We start from the raw sequence: 21,791 nt of genomic DNA, 5'->3' as shown, positions 1-21,791 counted from the left end.
TCGAGAAATCAGCGAGGAGATAAGATTCTGCGTGCAGATGACAATCGATGCGAGTGGAGCCTCTTTCGTTTTAGTAATTGTTGAGAAAATATGTGAACATTAACAACGTGTAAGAGTTAGGCTCTATATTACAATAGTCGAGTATTTGTATGAAATACGCTATAATTCTAAAGCGAAGTTGGAAAGTTTGGATCAAGGAATATCAACTGTTCAAGAATTTCAGAGATTGGCAAAATGACACTATATGTTTGAATTTCACAGTTTCAAACAGATAAAGTGTATGACAAAATATGAAATTTATTGAAGAATTAGCTTATGTTTAAGTTTGATCGATCCTCGCTTCAGATTTAGCTAAAGCATATTACGTAGAGTGAAAAAAAAATTGTATATTAATCATTCGAATAATAATGGAATATAAACGAGTATTATAAAATGTGAAATACGTTTTAGCATCCAAATACTATCTATTTCCTGCGTAATTTCAAATTTCAAATTGGAAATTTGAACTGATAGAAATTCTAAATAGTAAATGATTCACATTTATCGTTCAAGACACATGACATTGAACGACCGGGAAATTATCATTATTCCCAATAGGTGAAAAATGTTGGAAAACCTTTCCAAATCCAACAGCACTTGTCGAACGATGTAATTAAAATTACAACGCGACAGCAGTAAGCGTTTCGCATCCAGCTTATACTACTTTCTGCCATTCTCTTCCAAAATCTATATTCACAAAGGAATTATTAACTAAATATACGACTCTCGATCGATAATAAATGGAGCTTAATTTATTATGTCACTGTTGAACTGAGACTTATGGCTTGCGCATGAGGCATGTGCATAAAGAGAGAAGATCGCGCGCTGACACTAATGCCGGCGTAAAACAGGGTTGAGAGCCCGTTTGAATCGACTATTCAGTCTATCGGTGTTTACGCAGCCTTGTGTCTACGACGAAGGGACGCGCCCACACGTTTACATGCGACAGGATTAAAGGGCAGCGAAGAGTCGAGGAAGAGGAAAATTGAACCTCTGATGGATCGATGGTGCTCTGCTATGTGCTCTATTTTCTTCTTCCCTTTTTCTTTCACCTACATGCTCTTCTATACTTTTACCATCGTACGAAGTTTGCAAAGCCTTGAAAGATCCGTCCAAGCTATTTAATTATATATAAAATTTGTAAGTGCACTTTTATATTTTGCCCAATATATGGTTTAATATTCCTATTTCATTTCTGAAAAGTAGGTGCAAATGTTCCGGCAAAAGTAGGAAGTTGTGTATTTCGTCGAATGTTTCTCTAAATAATATTTAAGAAGTGATTTTTCTCCTCGATATTTCATTCTACGATATAACCTTTTGGAAAATATTGAGATAAAAAAGAACATGTATATCTTTAACACTGTGTATTTTTAAATATTCATTTTACAGATAAATAGATGAAACAACAGTGTAACATTTCCATTACATATTACTGCATATTAAAAAATTTATTGAAAATAATTATTTCAATTATTAATCTTATATTATCATCATATTTATAGTGAATTGTGAAACATAATTTGTTTTTTTGTTGTTGATATTTTCTGTAGTATGATGCCTTTAAATAAACGGAATGTTTGGCCGATGCTAAATGGCTGACTTAATCAAGTATCATACTACTTGGGCGTATGAATATAACGTAATAAAGGAGTTTGAATTAGATTTGATTTAAAATACAATCGAAAAACCAATATAGTTAGGTAATAATACACTTGAATAAATAAAATATTTTCAACATTTAAGTATAATAAAAAGAATAAAGCAATAATGTGAAAATTTTTTTATTTTATAATAAAAGGGATAAACTTATTTAACCTTATTATATTTCAGTATTTAATCACATGTCATTAAAAACTAATTAATAATACTACGAATATAATATAATACCAATTAAACTGAAATTAATTTTCCGCATAATTTGTACTTATTTGTTTAAATACATGTACGAATAAATAAAAATGAATCAATATTTGTTGTACGCATACGCTTGCGTAAACGTATGTGGATAGAATTTGAATTGCGCAATCGACGAATTCACCTAACGTTTCTCAAAAGATTTCAATAAATAGCATACTGGCTGTATCTGAAATCCGAAAAAAACTCTATTTACAAATATAAAGCGTGAATAAATAAAATCATCGAATAATAGATATAATTTTGAATATAAGGGTCAACTATCGAAATTATCACAATCATTAGAAGCATCGTTGTTTCATAAGGTTTTATATAATAATGAACATCTGTCGATCCTTTGGATGAAATTAAACGCATGCTCCGGTCAAATCTAAGCCGAGCTCAGCAGGACAATGCAACGTGAGAAACAATCGACATGGCTAAATATAACAAGACAGGCGAACGACGATCAAGAAAGAGGAGCCACTCAAAGACAAGAAGGAGCATATGCGGGAATAAAGCGGACGAGGAACGGAGGAAGGAGGAAGTTTTGCCGGAATGGCCGGAAGGGCCGGATCACGCGGGCTGTGACTGGCTGATAAGGACGGCGGGTGTTGGTAGCAGACCCCCCTTAGCCCGCGCACTGGATGCTCGCGCGCGACGTGAATATATAACCGTGGCAGCTGCCGCTGCTGCCGACGAAATGAATTTTCGGAGAATATCGCGGGTTCCTAGTGCGCGACAGTTGCGCCTCCCAACTACCCATTATATACGACCAATCGTGCAAGCGAAGCTGCTGCAGGAACACTTGGCTCGGATAGGGTATTTGTACGGGGCTGACCTCCGGTGTCTTCACTGGGTAATTTGCCGTCAAGATCCTTTTCTCGCGTTTCTTTATATATCCGATGAAATGGTGGTGACTTTTGTTGCTCCGCAACGTTTGGCGTTGAAATTCAAGTCATTGTTACGTGCGGGAGGATGATAGGTGGCGCGAGAGTTCCAACATTCATAGTTATTGTACGATGAAATTTCCAATACCACCTCATGATCAGCGTATTGTTCGTAAAAATATTTCGTAGTCATAATAATGCGACTGCCCGAGTTAATTTTTTAAGCCGTTTACGTTTTCTGGTACATTGATACTTATCGTGAGAGTGTATATTGGTATTATAGGTAATTTTGATATGAATGGTATAACCATTACATCAACCATGATAGCTGATATTTTTCCTTTCCGATTACTGAATAATAAATTAGAATTTCAATACTTGGACATGAGACTTTTATAACAGGTGTTTTTTTTTAATTCGTATGCTGAAAAAAATCGGACAACAGTTTAACGTTCAATTTGCGTTAAAATTGAATTTCATAAATGCGTATAATTGTTGAAGATTTTTCTTAAATTTAAATGTCAGTCAATTTATTGAACGCTTGTAATACTAAAGAATAATTTAATAAGATTTGTTTATTTATTTTTACTGAATTAATCATCCGCTCGAGTTGAACTTGAATCAATAGTGATAATCTATGTTTAATCGGGGATTAATTAATGATAACGTAATCTATTAATATAATAGTTGCATATAATAATTTTCATATACGAGAGGGAAAGATAATAGACTAAAATAAAGTACAAAATAAAAAAACAATTATGTATATTATGTCTGCAAATATTCTGCACTTACCACATATAAAGGAAAAGATTCGATGATTTATAAAATAAACATTATAATATTTTTTCTCTCACTACTATAGAAAGACCATTTTTGTTTGCGTACATAAAAATTTACCTAGTAATTATTATATGAGCCAATTTTTTTTTACAATACAAAACTCGATGAGATAAGCAAATCAATACCATTCATCTTCAATTTTCCCCTATTCATAATTCACAAAATCAAGCAAAAGTACCTTGAAATACCTATATTTCGATGAAACTGTGACAAACAATAATTTAATATTTATGATAAAATTAAATAATACTTAAAAAAAACTGTCTAAAAAACATATTTACTACTTCTATCATTACGTGGCAATATTGTTCGCATTAAACAATAAAGAACAAAATTAAAAACAAGTAACGAGTAAGAAATTTCAAATTTTATCGTTGAATGAATTATTAGTATTATTTAAATCCCGAAGAATGACCTTAAATTTGGTCAAAAAAAAAAAAAAAAAAAAAAAAAAAAAAAAAAAAAAAAAACACTGACCTTCATGGTGATTATATGCCACGAGAAGAAACTATTGCAATCGCGATAATGAGGGTAAGCCTTAGCGTCGAACAAAAGCATGGAGGGTAAAGATAAGGAAAAGAGAAACTGAGAAGGACAGAGTGACAGTGCCAAGCTGAGTTGAAGATTCTATTCTGAATAATTCATGTGTTGACTCGATTCCGACTGCAACGTGAAGTCTGTTGGTGAATTCGCCGATGGCGGAGTAGCGATCGATCGACAGGTCGACTCGGAGACAGCGAGTGGAAACCTGTAGAAAAAAAAGAGAATAAAAATGAAAATGAAGATTTATTTGAACGCCTAACACTCGTCTTGGTATTCCTGATTGAAGGTGAAATGTAAGCGACTCCTATAGAGTTTGCGTTTATTCAACAGGAGTTGCAAATATATGGGTTCTTCGAATAACTTTATACTAGTGTCTGCTTTTAATTATTTTTTAAATGATGTATTATGCAAAATTACGTTTATATAATATGCAATTATATTCGTTCGTTTTGTAATATTTAAGAAACAGTGTAATTCATGATTTATGAAATTTTGAGATACCTCTATGCTCTTAACCTTGTACTTATTCTTAATCATTAATAACAATATTAATATTTATCAGAGTAATTTATATTTACAATTTTTCCATTTAAATTATTTAGAATCTATAACATCACATCATATTACAAATATAAGACGTATAGTATTACGAAATGTGTAAATATTTTTGGGCACATAATAAGTAATGCTAGGCTAAATATGTAATAAGATATTTGTACATTAAAGCTTCTCAATTTCCTCAAATAAGTCGAAAAATTTATTTTATAAGGATTTTGTTCAACTTCTAATCTGAAAATGTACGAACAAAATAGATTTTGGTTGTAGAATTTGAGATAAAATCAAAGTCTTATTTTTTTCTTTCCTTGCATTGGAAAATAGAACTAAAGACAACCATTGAAAGCCATAGTTGGCGCATATATTTGGAAAATAAAATACTCGTCGTACATAGTAACATAATTAATTACGTTAAAATTATAAAATACATTTTTTGTTTTGTTAAATTAAATTCTTTGCGCGATATCGAACTTCTTATTCTATCCAAAATGACGACGACTATCTTGCTTCGTCATTTCTTTCTTTCTTTTTTTTTTTTTTTTTTTGTCCTTTCCTCGTTTTCTTCTTCTTCAAGACGAGCGCTCGAATCACTAGCCTGAAAATTATTCACGCCGCCGGCGGCGACGAGCCAACTCTTTACAAGTAACTTAATTACCACCAAGTACTAATGGCATCTCACTTATATAGTGAAGGGAGCTGAGGGGATGAGATGCTGAAGTGCTGCAAATTGAAAATGGTCGCGTGACAATCATTGGCCCCTCCGTTCTGTTGTTACTAATAGAAAATACTCGAATTCCCGGAGTACAACATCTAACGTGTTTTTTTTTTTCACTCGCTTATTTCGCGCTTTGCCTTGATCGACAAACGTCGGAATACAAATAGAAAATGTTCCACGAATGCCGTCTTCCCAACATTAAATAACGTACAACGATGTAATACAAAAATATTTAAATAAGAACTGCAATAAAATTCACTTGCATAAAAAATATTATGTTAAATTATGTTAAAAATTATGTTAACAATATGTAAAAATTAGATTGACGAAAGAAACGGTGAAATATCAAAGAGTTATTTGTGAACTTCGTAGCTTGGTCGATAAAAGTTAAAAAACTTGAAGAATTTATATACAAAGTATTTAAAACATATACAAAATAGTTAAAGGTACAGATCGATAAGGTACATTTTATTGAATTAAAAGAAAGTAAAATAATTGCCGTTAAACTAAAATTTCGAGCCGCCTGTTATTTTCCTCTCCTCGATGCGAATTGGTGAATTTGAAAAAAAATCGCCCGTAAACAGTCTTCGAGTTGAAAAAATCCTTCGGTCATTTTAATCAACAAGTAACGCGTATTCACTCTGGTGCGTCAATAATTCCTCGATACTCATTCTACATTCTTATGCGGCAGTTACAAGGTTTCGAGCCCTACGTCACTATAGCGAAAATGCCTTACATGCGCAGACAAAGTGTTTTTAAGCGAGCGAACGTTTGCTTTATATAAAACGCTTGCTATAAAAGATCTCAATTCGTAAGCGTGTGAAGTTGTTCTCACCAAGGGAGAGGGAGACAGTGCTCTCGAAAAGTTTACCCGCGTAGCCTCACATCATCCCATGAATAAGCAGTTGACTTTGTGTCGACGCCCCCGTAACTTTTCTTTTTGTCACAAACTCGTGTTTAATAAGCCATGACATTTATTCACTTTTCTTTCTCTCACATGTCCATTCGCGTGAATTTCATTTTAACTTTGAGCCTCCCTATAAGTTATTCTGGCAATTCGTATCTTTGATTATACTGATATAGCTGCTTTCTGCAGTGCAAAAGGATTTTTCGCTTTGAGACAGGTCGTGCATGTAATCAGAGAAAAAGGAACAATAAATCCAACGCTTTATCACTCTTCTGATATAACGAGTTTAATAATAACTTTATAATTATCAATTTTGTAGTTCAAATGAAAAATCAATCATTATTAGCTAAAAAAAAAAAGAAAAAAAAAACATGACAATTATTTGACGATTTTATTAATAAAATTTGTATTTATTCGTAAAAATATTTGCAATATACAATATTTAATTTTAAAAAATAGTAATTGAATTTGAAGTATTCATCTTTTAAATATTTAAACTGATAACACAATACTCTTTACTTTATATTTACCATAAATTAGTATATAACATAAATTTATTTATTTTTTTTTTTTATTTATTTATTTATTTATTTTCATCGTTAAAATTTAAAAGAAAAATCTAATTAATTATTATTTCATTCATATTGCTTTATAATTTATTTGTTATAAATTTATTTTAAGTTACTTTGTCATAACATTGAATATAATTTAAATTAAATAATAATAATTTAGTTATATGTGTATTATTGAATAATTTTTTTCTTGTGCGTATTTTAGTCTTTAACCTAGAGCTTTAATATAATAATAGTCAAGCAGTATTTTGATTAAGAAAAAAAGGAATAACTTTAACATCATCTAAGAGATTATGTCTAGAAAGGTCAATATACTTTATGAATTTTTATATTTGCAATATTTTTTCATTCAATTACAATAATAATATATAATAAGATATAAGGATTAATTTAACAAAATTTATGAATTAACAAAACATTATTCAACTTAAATGAAAAGAACTATTTTTATTTTACGTTAAAACATTTATATTACTAAAATCATCATGAATTTCATGAATTAAAAAGCTGAGCTGTAATTTATGATTATCAATACAAAATAATTCGTTTATTTAACGCTATAGATAATAATATTCGTTGTTTTGATGAAAAAGAAGTTATTCTTCAATCAAATCGATAATGTAAAACTAAAATTAAAATTATCATAATTTAGCTTGTAAAATAAACTCAGTAATACGAACAAGAACTTTAACTCGATCTTGGGCTGCAAAGAAGGTTTTTTTTTTTACAAAATAAAGGGTACATAACCGGTTTACCTACCATATAGCTAACTTTTACATCGTCACCCTCTATTTTCTATCCTTGAATGTCTTCTTTCATATCTTTTGTTGCAGATTCAAACGTTCTCTCTATCTCTTTCCTTTTGTAATAATTTGATTTTCTCCTATGCTCTCTCTCTCTCTCTCTCTCTCTCTCTATTTCTCTGTTTGCTTTGGAGGACTAAAGCATCTCGAGTTGCATTCATTCGAGTATATTTAATATTTCTTAGTATTTTTGATTATTATATTATTATAATATCATTTTTTTTACTGTTAATTTGAAATGTTCTTATGAACGTAATTATTTATTGTTTTCTTTCTTATCAACTATATAATCTTGACTTCCCTCTGGCTTAATATCCAATTGGTGATAACGTACTTTCATGTGAGCTAACAAATTTTTAATATACAAAATATTTATGTTTGTACGATATCGATAATTGAGTAATTTCTCGTTAAACTCTCGTCAGCATTCGATCAAACGATGGTAAATATTATCCTACGTAATATTTAAAATATTTAATGTTTAGCAAATCTTTAAGCGAATGCCATTAAATTTTGTATTTAAACAATGTACATTGAAAATACAATTTCAAAATTATCATTTCAATTATATGCTAAATATATGAGTTAAAGAGTTTTTTTTTTGCTAAAACGAATATATTATCATATAATTCACCGTAATCAAATTTACAATCAAGTTTCAATTATTGATTTTTTATATTCTAATTATTCTAGTTATTATTAGACTGAGTATCGCATAAGTTTTTCTTGTTTTCTTTTTCAAATATTGTCCACGAATGACGCCAAGTATGTATCAATCATATTTACCACATTGCATTAACTACTTCATAATTTCTCTTGATAATCTTGTACTTGTTGGGAGCAGGGAGGGAGGGGGGATAAAATGAAATGAAATTCCATTCAACAAGCATCGATCCAATACAAGCTCATTCTATATTTTCGAATCTTCAATTTATTGCCCGTCGTTTTCGTTCTCAGGCAACATACTCCTATCCCAATCTTGTTCCGTGTCGGTGACTAGGCCCTCCGGCCATCCATCGACGTATAAACGTATCGGGGCCACGTTCGAGGGAAAAGGGAGAGGGAAAAACGGATAGTGCTCCATGGTTGCTCATGAGCGCTACTACTCACGAAAGAGAGCCAGTGGGAGCTGAAAGAATTTCCACGGACAGAGACAGATGATGGAATAGACGATGGATAGTCAGTTTGAGATTTTTGTATTACTTGTTTTTATGAGGTGTGACCGTTGAAATTTAAAAAACTTATTTGAAAGTCGAGCTATTTGCTAAGGCTAATAAAAATACGCGTCGTAAAGCCGAGTGTTTGGCTGCTATGAGTATGGATATACGATATTTTTGACTACTGCTTCCAAGATGATTTAAAGATTATTTAATGACTTGGTTGGGCAAATATTATTCGAGATAGTTTTTTTTCTTTTTTTTTTCTTTTATCATTGATACGCCAAGATCCGATATTTCTTTTCCTTAAAATGATGCGATAAAATGCTCACGAGTATGGTAAATGTTTAGAAAGAAAATAGGATAAAAAAAAAGCTGCTATGTTAAGAAAGTGGATACGAAATGGAATATGTCACGGTAGAATTAATTATGTTCTTTAATATTTCAATAAATAAAACAACCAGATTGATTTAATAATGGCTATATACATTGTTCTCCTAGCACGCTTTATGATTTATATAATATGGACAATTATGCAAACGAATATCGATAGACGTAAGAAACTTATCGAATAAGAACATAAAATGCTCTTAATATAAAATCTACGGTAATGTAAAATATATCATACGAATATAGAGATTAACTACGTTAGGCAACTGAGCAAATACATATATCGGAAGAATGTAAAACGTCATAGCAATTATGGACTCCCATGTGCCTACAATAAGATTAGCAACAATAAAACTTCACTATTATTCCATAAATTCATGTAACAATTCGTTAAAAGCGTCGAGTGCCAAAGAAGAAAAGAAAGCAGAAAAAAGGGAACGCGATACGGAAAAATACAGAGCGGAGGGTGAGGATGTGTGCGTACATTTCCGCGCTCTCACGGCGATGGGCAAAAATGAAGGGGCAAGCTGTCGATCCGGTCTGTTAACGAACAAAGCCGCTCCATCGCCATCGCCTCGTTCAAATTCACGTTCGCAAACAAAAGCACTTGCCCGAACCCTCGCACACCTAGACAGACGTCCGAGTTGCACGTCCGAGTGGCATTCTCTAGTGCGATTACTATTAATTCATAATCAGACTGCTGTTGGCGCGGCTTTTTTCCTCCTTGCGGCTACTAAATGTTTTACACTTATCGAGAAACATCAGTCGATAAGATTTATGTGAGAAAAAAAATACGATAAATTGGCGTGGGGGGGGGGGGGGGGGGGGGGGGTTTCACGTAAACAGCGTAAATGCATTTATCTCGGTTATAAGTCGTTAAAAGTACAATTTGGGAATGCACGTCTCATTTTGCCAATATTGATAATTCTCGTGTATCCTCTGAAAGCAGACGGGCCAAAGGACGTTGGTGATAATGTGAGATGCGAATTTCCAAATCGACGCCGACTCGATTCAACTTAAACAAGTACTATTCAATTCTACCGAAAATACAACAGATACTTGTTTCCATCGAGCATAATTCGAATATAATGTGTATAAAAAGTATGTGCGACCATCGCGGCCACAGACTGCACAACAACGGAGAAAATCTCGCTTCGAGCACCTATGGAAATTTTGATAAAGCATTTTATTTATTAACCCCGAGATGCCTGCACATTCGCGATTACGACCGGTTTACAAGTTAGTCAACTCATACAGCAGCGCCCTCTACCTTATATAAGGTATTTTCACGGCTATATCCGGCGATGCCCGTTAAAAAGTAAATACACGTGTGACACCGCGAATGCGAGGGCTTTTATGAGGGAGCATTGCGAACATAAAGTTATGCATTCATTCACTCTGGAATGAATTGAACACGTAGGATACAGTTTTCATTTAACTTCTTTGAAAGCTCTTGGAGGATCTACTCTAGACATGGTAAACTTTTAAGCCTGAAGTTGTAATGGCGAATGAAAATAATTCGGTCTACCATGAAATATTCGGCTTACGTAGTATAATTTATGTATAATGAGAGTGTTAAAGTTAGTGGATCTTTCGAAAATCGTAATATCAAGTTTTACTTAATATTCAACACTCGAAAGGCAACGTTAGATTGTAAATTTTTTTCGAAGCTAAATAATAATTGCTCTAGGATAATCAATATAAATCTTGAATCGAATATTTCAGATGAAAATAGACATTTTTTTTATTTTTTATTTTTTATCGACCAAACATCGATCTTTCATCAATCTTGTTGTTAAAATTTTTGTCTCTCTCTCTCTCTCTCTCTCTCTCTCTCTCTCTCTCTCTTTCTTAATATATATATATATATATATATATATATATATATATCATATGGAATATGATATATGTCATATGGAATACTCGAATCTTTCGTTTATCCTCTTCTTTTGCTAAAAACAAATGAAGGCCCCGTGCTTTCATTAACAAACCTGAATTAATCAATAGCACACCAAAGTCATTTACTACAATGAATCAATTATCTTGGTATTTCCAATTCCATTGCCATCCTTCCGAGATTATTCGACGAGGAAACGTAAGCTGAATTATGAATAGTTAATTAGTCAAGTACTGTAAATCTATGTAACCAAGGGAGTCTGGTATTTGACTTTATCATTAAACGCGGAAACGACTATACTCTTGTGAATATTATCTTACGTGCGTGCGTCTCCGATACTTCAACATGGCATGAGGTACAGTGAGTCGATCTAAGTGAAATGCAGCTGCCGCGAATTTATCGATTCGCTCGCTTTATATTTTGCCTACCTGTATATGTCGGGGAACGAAAGAATGTCAGAGGCCGAGTTAAAACCAAAAAGTGTCATCCCTTAGGAGAATGCAAATTTTTGTCAGGCACCAATCTTCCCAGATCCGCGAACACTCTGGATTTTTTTTTTTTACCCTTTTTCGCCTTCTCGGTCTCGCTTACACTCTTATCGCTTTATCAAGCGAAAAGACCGTAATCTTGCTGCGACATAAAGTTGAAAAATAGTTGGAAGGGCACAAAGGAGAGTAAATTCCTCAAAGTATTTGAGACTGCTGAATGAACAGCGAGTCCTAAGAACTCCCCAACGGAATATACATTCTTGTCGCAAAATGGCTTTTCTATGAGAATTTTAATTTACTGGAATATTTATTTTCGAGAGATTCGCTGCGATTTGTATAACACGGCATGTTATTTTGTCCATAACAGGAAATATTTATCGAGCAATTGCTATAAATCATGCGTGAGATTATATTTAGACTAGTAAAAAATTAGCGTCAAATATTCATAAATTACATACAGTATTTACTTTCAGCGTATATATATTATAATGATATATATATTTTTTATATTCGATATTTTAAAACAAAAAGTTTGCCCTATAAAAACATAGACGCATTTAAGTATGAAACAACATCTCCATAAATTATGAGTAATCCTGAGAATATTGTGTAAGTCTTAACTTTTTTATTGAATAAAATACTGTTTTAAAGCTACGTAACTATTATATTTATATATATATATATATATATATACATATATATATATATATATATATATATATATATGTGTGTGTGTGTGTGTGTGTGTGTGTGTATAATAAAACTTTTAATAAAAACAGAACACGAAATATGTGAATATAAAATTATGACAATAAATATGAATCTCAATATAAATTATTATGTTATATTTCACATAAATAATATTAATAATCTATTTAATTTCACATAATTTTATCTAATAATACTTTGCTAAACATTAAATATAAAATTTTTATCAATTATTACAAATAATGATGTATTATTAAACTTATTTAATAAGAAAATATTTGTAAAGGAAACTAAATCTAATAAATTAAATTTTTATTGACGTAATGAAGCTTTATAATTTTGTTTGTTATTGTACAGTAATTGAAGTAATTGAAAATTAATTAATACTCAAATATTTTAGTATTTAATAAAAGTGAAGATTAAAAGTAATGAAATTATTAGTTTTTTTTATCTTTTATATATATATATTTTTTTCTTGATCCAGTATTGAAATTAGCTTTCAACAAATTTTTCGAAATTATTATATTATTTAAATAATATTCATATTAAAAACATTCAATTTATCTATTATATTATATTATATTTATCTATTATATATTAGAGCAATTGTATAATTTAAATGTCTTATTTTATTTTTATTTTATACATAAAAAAGTCAATAATTCTAAACTAACATATAATTATTAAAAACAATCAAATTATTTAATCGTTATTTGCTCGATAGAATATAAGCTACACAGTGGAAAATAATGAATTTCATTTGTATTAAAAAAATGTTTCAAATTTATTTCATCTTTATGAATATTATTTATTATAATATTCACATTATATTTTCATGTATTTTAGATTTTAATTTTGCAAAAATTTATATGAAAATATTTCAAATAATCCTTAGTATTTAATGAGCTTGTAATTTTATGGAAAATGAAAGGAAAATTTCGTATTCGAAATTATATGTACGGTGTATTAACAATATATATTCCGAATTTAATTTGCTTTCATTATAGATTTAATCCTATACAGGATAATATTGATAAAGTTATTAAATTAATACAGAGAATTTTAATAATATAAATTTAATATAAAGTCTAAAATGACCGATGAAATGTAAATTGAATCATTCAAAATAAAATATTGAATATAATATATAAATATTTCTTCAAATGTATGAGAATTATATATACTTTGAATGATTTTTATTATATTCCATTCAATGTAGCATTTTTTCGGGAGAAAATAAATAATCATCATTTATAAAAGCCGAAAATTCGTATAAATTTTCCACTATTAATTCTATTTACTACATCATGTCACTTCTCATGAAAAAGAAATCGTAACATGGTATTACTTGGTATTACACACTTTCATTATTTACGCGTGTTTTAACTGTATTTGGAGAATGATTTTTTCAACTGAGCTGAAAAGCATCCAACTGCACAAATATAATACGTAGAGAATAAAAATCTTTTTAGCTTTTATTAGTACTCCGATAAAATTATCTGCACATAGAATTTGACACATTTTAACCCATTTTCTAGCCTTTGTATTTGTAAATTTCACCTGGCAATAATAATATTAGAAATATACAACAGTTAAATGATAAACGTTTAATTTTATAATAATGCACATAAAATAGTATTTTCAACATACAATATCCTTGTTGCGCTGCTCTATATTTTATTTCCCAGTGCACAGATAAAAACTGATCGCCAATTGAGGAAAAAAAAAATGTGTAGAGACCCCGGCAAACGTAGACCCTATCATTATTGATATTAAATATCTCTCAGCCAGCGATATAATGTTAATGCATTGTTAACATAGACGAGGATAATGCGTAAATTGTAAAAGAAAACCCCGTTTGCCTGTGTTTCAGACGGAGCTCTCGCAGAACCTGCAACAACTGTCGGAGCGGGCGAGGTCCACGACCGAGTTCATTCAAAGGCTCAAAAGAATGACGGATAAAGTGCACGTGAGTGTACACGACCTTTTCCCCTTTGTCTTTGTTCCGTAATTTTAGACAGCGACTCGTCTTTCCCGTGGCGCGCGATATTATAACGATATTGAAGTGCGCGCCGGGAACAGGCGTAATCAACTTTTTTCGCGATGGGACGAGAGACGTAGGAGCGAGTGACATTTTGAAAGTACCAGAAGAACTTTTGTTGCGTATAAGCCTCGGAGTCGCGCTTATGGACGCGTGGTTCGTTCCAGCGAATACGACGGTACTTTGGCCGTGGGTCATTTTTCCTTTTACGACTTATCCCTTTATTGTCTAGCGCGCGCTCTCTACTCCTTCGACTAATTAGCTTTCGCGGTACGTAATTGTGCCTTGAAAACTATTTCAATGCCAGATCGTCCTTATCGATTTAGTTCCTTAATTCCTTTTTATTACGATTAATAATAGCAAGCTCGACTTCAATGATGATTAATTAGTTGACGGAATTTATATAATTAATTTACGGAATTTATATTAAAAACAAAATCTCTAATAGTTGACGCAATTGGCACGGTTTAATTGAATAGTAAATATTTTTATTTCCTGAGCTGACTCGAACGTTTTGATCGCAAATTATTATTATCTTTCCGATAAAGCTTAAAATAAAGAATTCCTATAATTATTTAACGAGACATTATTAATATGAGGAAATAGTCTTTGCAAATTAAATATTAATATTAATGTAAAGTAAATCTTTCCCAATCATCAATATTGAATTCTTGAAATAACGATTTTTTATTTAAATAATAGTATTAATATAAAAAATAGTATTAAATTATAAGGATAGTCAATTTTTAATAATTTTTAATTCAATATTAACGAGCTTTTTTAACCTAGAAATAAAGAATATATATATATATATATATATATATATATATATAAGAATCAAATAAAGAATGAAAATATATAATCCGATGGATTGAATTAATTCGATAAATATTTTTCATAAGATAAAACTGTAATGTAGAAATGCATTATCCATTGTCTGAATATAAATATGTAATTTTATATCGAAGAGACAAAATTAAGACCGCTCAAGCAATAGGAAATAAAAAACCAACCAAATTAGATGACAAGCAACAACATAAGCGGATCATATATCCTATGATTTTTCCTACTTTCTGTTAAAAGCATCGTTATTATATTTCATTTCTTCGGCGTTTCATGGAGAAAAAAAGAAGTGCGAGTTCACACGCTAACACTAATGTCATTTTGTCGGTAAAAAAAGAAAAGTATTCCAGACGTTCACTTGTATTTTTCTTTTCTATCCTTGAAGTTTCAACCGGAGGATCCATGCGATGAAAAATCACAGAAACTCAAGAGCGGACCGGAGACGCGTTAATTACGCTCATAAGGACGCGGCGGTAACTTCTCTGTATATATAAGTGACGTTCATTTTCGCGTGACGAGTTCAAGACAGCGTACCAACCCCAAGACGAGTTGAAACAAGGAAAATGCACTTTACTCGTAGCCTTGAGACTCGAATCAGAAGTACCGAATTCACAGCGCAATAGAACACGGTGAAACGTGATGTATAAATATGTAAATTTTTCGTTTTAATGTTTTTAACATTATCTCCTTTACATTCTACTTTAATAAACTCTCGTTTATGATTCCATTCTGTATTTTAGAAACTATTTGATATTGCTTTTATATTTATGTCAAATAATGGGGAAATTCAAAAATATAATTTTAAAATGAATTAATTGTAATTGACACTTATATAACTAAGAAAAGAAAATGAAAATTGAAAATTGATTCAAACTAAAATACAATATTGCTGGTCTGTAACTTTTTGCGACTTTCAGATTAACAGAAAATTTTGACAATTTCTTTCATTCTCACAATTCAAAGCTATAAATATTTTTTTAAATATTTTATATAAAAAGAAAAGGAAAATTTCTGATTTTTGATACACAGTAGTTAAAATCATATTACCTTGATTATATATTATATTAAAACATTTTATAAAATATTATCTATTTATTTTTCTATCCCGAATAAATATATTTAGAATTGCATAATATGATCTTGAATTTTTATATTATATTTGTGCATGTGAAACGGTAATTGAAAAATAACAAATATTTTACTGACATGGATTATCATATTTACTCGATGAATAGTTGTATCTATTTAAATTATGAGCAATTATTGGCTTAAACTACTTCGTGTTATTATAGAAATAATTAGCTCTAGCACAGATAATTTTAACGATTGTTATTAAAAAAAAAAGTAATCATTTATATTATGAAATTCACCACGGTGAGTATAAATTAATTAAGGCATTAATAGTTTAACCGTCATTATTTTATTAAGGAAGTTGAGCAAGTTTTTGGTATAGAAAGAAAAAATTATAGGTAAACTATCAGAAATTGCTGAAGGGCGTATGTTAATCTTATAATTCGATTAGCGAATTAGAATGGATTAACGTTTATTTTTTCTTTCTTTAAATTTTCGATGAAAGCGCAAATCACGATTCGATAATAAATTATTGCGATTAAGCCAAGAGAGCTGAGCACCTGGACGCTTTCTGCATACAAAAAAAAAAACAAAAAGTTCTTGCTTCCTCGTCGCTCTGAAAGTGGCGGAAAGGGTGTGCGAAAAAAAATTGAAGGGATCGGCGCTCCCGAACTCTCGTGGATTTAGTAAATTCGATGGGCCGTACACCCACTTTGCTGTGGCAATAAAATCGTAATTAATACTCTCGATAAGTGGAAGCCAAAGATTGAGGATGAAAAAGAAAAAAATCTGTAAATCTGGCAGATATTTCAGAATATTAGACTGAAATTTTATTTTCCATTGCTTTTAAATATTCATTATCAAATATATAATATTCGATTATAATTCATTGAATGGATTTTGAATAATTTGCAGAATTGCCTAATGGCAAGTAAAATATTTGCATAATATGCAGATACTATGAGCAAATCAGGCTTCTTAAAAATACAAAATTTTTAATAAAATAATTATTTGTGCATCTTTATTTTCTTATTATATCACTGTTAAATGAATTTCACTTTTATGAAATTTAATTATAATCGTAATTGGAATCGCTCCTATAAAAATTCTACTATTAAGCGACTTTCAAGTGTTATTAATAAAATGAATATATAAAAGAAAGAAAATACCCACGTACACTAGTCAGTTATTAAAATTATTTTCTTTAGATTGAGTAGATTCTAAAATGAAAAGTAATTTCTTTCCTTAACTGTGTCACTAATACGAAGATATTTCGCAGAGATTTTATCTTATGAATAAATGTAAATTAGATTTAACTTTAATTAAAGTATAAAAATATTGATCTTAATATCTGCACTTTCATAAAGCAACCAAACAAGAGCGTTCGTATTTTTTTTTTAATTTTTTTGTTTTTTCCTTCAAATTCCATAGTACTTTATTAATTAAATTCTTTTGTAATAATCTGAAAAATTGAGTCTAAGAGCTTAGCGAGCGCCTTATTATCGGGGGTCTACGACATTCAAGATAGCTATCTCTTTAAATCATAACTCAGGTGATTAATAAACGAATAATTGGACTGACTTCGTCGCTCATGGATTTGCATTGTTGAAGGGGCACAGTTTTGTCAAGCTTTCGGGTCGGTGATTATAAAATCTTCTCGATCGAGCGATACTACTAATGGCTGAATTTTCAGGAGGAGTGCATCTCACTGGAGGAGGAGGTCGAGGAGCGCATCAATAGCCTCGTAGCGATGCTCCATACTCGCAAATCCCGGCTGATCGAGGCTGCGAGGCAGACGCGCGAGGCTCGTGTCCGTCTTCTCCGAGATCAAGTGTCACGATGCGCCGGCCACCTCACGACGACGACGGGCCTCCTCACATTCTGCATCGAGGCCCTCAAGGAGACCGACAGCGCAGCCTTCCTCCAGATCGGCGGTATGCTGTCGATGCGGGCCGCTACGGCTGCGGGCTCGTGGGGCGCCGCCGAGGGAGTCCAGGAGATCGCGAGATTGCCACTCCTGGATCTCACCCTCGACGATAAGCCCGTGAGGCGAGCCGTAGATCAGCTCACGTTCGTGCAGATGAAGCGTAAGTGCCATGACACGAGGGAACCTTGGTGGATCGATGCTAAGGGCTTAATCGGTAGCGGGGTGTCCACGGTCCCCCTTCCCCCTTTGTTATTGGTAACACAACCTTCGAGTAGAATACTCTGGTCAATGAAAAGCTGTTATACTAATTTTATTGTAAAATCGAGTTACTAATCATAAACTAAGAAGAGGGTTGATGCGCAGAGTTTTCTTTCTTCTAGCACACTCGTTGAATTTTAATTGAAAATAAATATCTTCCCGTGTAAATGATGTCGACGAATTTGTCAGAAGTAATGCACATAGTAATTTATTTTTCATTTTCAATAATCGCAGGCTAGTCGAATTTTGAGTTACCAAGGTAATTAAGTGGCCGTACGTATAAACTGTTTTTACGCTATATGATTTTAAACGAATTCTTATCGCTGGCAATTCTTCTGTTTTCAATTTCGGAAAAATTGTGTATTAGTATGTTATGAGTATAATCTATGAGTATCATTATATTTTCGTACATTTTTTCAATGAACGAATGGACATGAAATCGCTCAGAAAATTTCAAAATAAATTAAGTTGAAATAAAGAAAAAACTTGCAAAAGCAATTAGTCATACTTTAATGCTAAAAGTCCGCATTAATACAGTTTGTTTATTAATGAAAATTAATAATAAGAGAAAAAAATGTATCAAGACTTTTGTATCGATCATATATAATTATAAATACAATGAGTGTATTCTATCGGAATTACACATGTTATTTTTTATTGAAAATATCTTTTGCTTCTGAAATGCATTAGCTCGAAAACAGTTTATCAACATTTTTTTCATTAAATTAACTTATATGCATATATAATGCTCCAGTCGCTTTATCTTGCCAAGACAAAAGTTCGCGTATAATATAACAATATCGTATTCATAAGAATACAAATGGAATATCTAATGTTCTGTCATATTATAATGACATTTGACAGCTCGAAAATCATCGATATTAAAGGAAGAACGAAAACTGTGCAGCTTAATCCCTTAAAATATTCCTCTCATTACCATTAATTATAAGCTTCTTTAATAACCGATTAAAAAAAAAAAAAATAAAGAAAATCTTTGCAATTTTTGCGGACGCAGCCATGGAGGGTGAGGACCGCTATCCAACTACAGGTAATGTAAAAGCAATGAAAAAGGGATCTATCTATAAATCCATATAAATATCCCCATACATTTTCCCTCTCTTCGTCCCTGCTCCCCCCCCCCTCTCTCTCTCATCGACACAAAATTAACTCGCTAATCGTCGCCGTCCATTTATCTTACCACGTATTAATATATCTATACCTGCAGCCGAACCTCCAGACATTCGACGAGTCTAGACAGCGTTCCATCGAGGGCCAGATTTACTTAATAATAACATCCTTCCTGCTCGGATCCTCTAACGTCGTTATTTCGTTTTTCGACCGAGCGTTTCAAAAGCGGATTAATTAGCTCCTTTAATGATCTTGCGAACGTTATATATGTGCTGCGTATCTCGAGAGCGTTGGGGCTTCGTGAGTCAACTTAAGTCTTCTAATATATGAGGAAATCCGAGTTCCCATAGTTCAGCATTATTTTAAAATCCTAATATAAATGTTAGCTTTGCCGTTGGAAAATTTTTAAAAACTTTTCATACCTCTATGAATATTAATCATACCTTCATTTGTCTAGTTTTTATTATAAACTTCAACGCGTTTATTCTCTTTCCTTTAATTATCACAATAATGTTTTAAAAAATCGAAGGGATAAGGCTTTTTATTTAAATAGAGTCCCTTTAAACGAACGGAACTCTTTCAATTCTCTAAAGACCAATTAATATTTTAATGAATATGTAAAATAGATTTATATTTCATATTGAGAAAAGTTGTAATACCATATTATATTATCGGTAGATAATGTTTTACGTAGCAATTATTCATGTAGTATTAGTATATTTATTAAACCGATTGAAATAAGTTTTTATGAAAACGAATGGCAGGCATGGGACTGGATTTGCCTTGAGTATTTGAGAAAGTGGTTACAATGATCAATGGATATTTCGGATAAAAAAAAAACGTCGTGTAACATTCTATATTGTGACACTAACATCTTCCCTCTTGTTCGGATCCTAATCAATTTTCACAGTTACGCGGGAATTTCCAAGACGGAATAAAAAGTAGTTGGAAACGTATTATGCGTTATCTCTCGCGTTATCTCTCGCAATATGTCATCGTTCATGAAATATATTACTGAATAGCCATTTCTATTGTTATTTCATTTGCTTTTTACTTACGATCCTGCATGCAATTTGTACAATCCTTTGTCCGACTGATCCCTTGACTATTACTACTGCCTATAAATGTCAGTGCATGATCTCGGTGAATGCTTAGCGTTAGTAATGTTTCGTTACAGTGTGTCTCTTCGCTTTTGCTTTTAATTTCAAAGTTTTTGTTTTCCAGTACGCTAATGAGCAAATTTAAATAAAATTGAATATACGTGACTTTGAAACTTAATTCTAATAATTACCGAGTGCCAAAGCACTGATGACATAGCTGTATGTAATATACTTAGAAAAAATTATTGTGAGAAAAACGATCGTATTAACATACATTTTCCGAATTTGAAAGTAATTTGAAAATGCAAAAACAGTTCAGAATAGATTTACGAGCATATTTAACTATTCATATTAATTGTTAACAATTGCTCCGTAAGATAACTGCTACTCTGACTGTATTTGAATTATTTTATAAACATTACTTGGCTCATGAGCGTACGAAATCTTCTCAATTCATATTGTAATGGTAAAGTATTTAAAATTTTAATTATTTATTTTTATTAATGATGTTACAGCTTTATAAAGTAATTTAATATATTTGAACAGACACTTAAAATTGTTTGATACCGAAATATCACGCATACAATCTCAACGAATGACAATAGTTAATTAATAATAATAATAATTGATTGTATTGGTTGAAGCATTGATAATGAATGTTGTAATTTAAGAAATGACTGTTCAAATTATTCTCAGTTTGTTTATATTAACTGATAAATATGCATCTCCATTGCAGACTCTCGACTTATGTTTATTAATTATCAATGATCCTTCGATAATTAATAATTTTTCGATGCTTCCAACTGGAAATGCAAATACGTATAAATATTCACCCATAGTTTTTTTATACCTAGTGTTGGCCTTGAGATTCTTATGTATCCAAGTACACGACGAGCAAACGACAGTAATAGATTACTGACGCAATCACCAATGAATTTTATTTCATACGTCGCGGTTTCGTCGTAGCGTACAGAAAGCTTAGCTTTAATAAAGTGAGAATATTATTTCCTTTACCAAAGGGAA

The 21,791-nt window shown here is 31.4% G+C and overlaps 1 protein-coding gene across 1 annotated transcript in view; it reads left to right on the top strand.

The window, feature by feature from the left end:
• Positions 1-21,791, top strand: part of Trim9 (E3 ubiquitin-protein ligase Trim9) — a 154,465-nt gene that overhangs the window by 121,590 nt on the left and 11,084 nt on the right. The window contains exons 3-5 of the mRNA XM_011506348.1: positions 14,274-14,369; positions 18,049-18,442; positions 19,556-19,588. Of these exons, the coding sequence (XP_011504650.1) occupies positions 14,274-14,369; positions 18,049-18,442; positions 19,556-19,588 (523 nt within the window). The remainder of the gene's footprint in view (positions 1-14,273; positions 14,370-18,048; positions 18,443-19,555; positions 19,589-21,791) is intronic.

The sequence above is a fragment of the Ceratosolen solmsi genome, unplaced genomic scaffold (assembly GCF_000503995.2).
Source record: "Ceratosolen solmsi marchali unplaced genomic scaffold, CerSol_1.0 scaffold7, whole genome shotgun sequence".
Lineage (NCBI taxonomy): Eukaryota > Metazoa > Arthropoda > Insecta > Hymenoptera > Agaonidae > Ceratosolen > Ceratosolen solmsi.
This window is presented reverse-complemented; position numbering and strand designations above follow the sequence as displayed.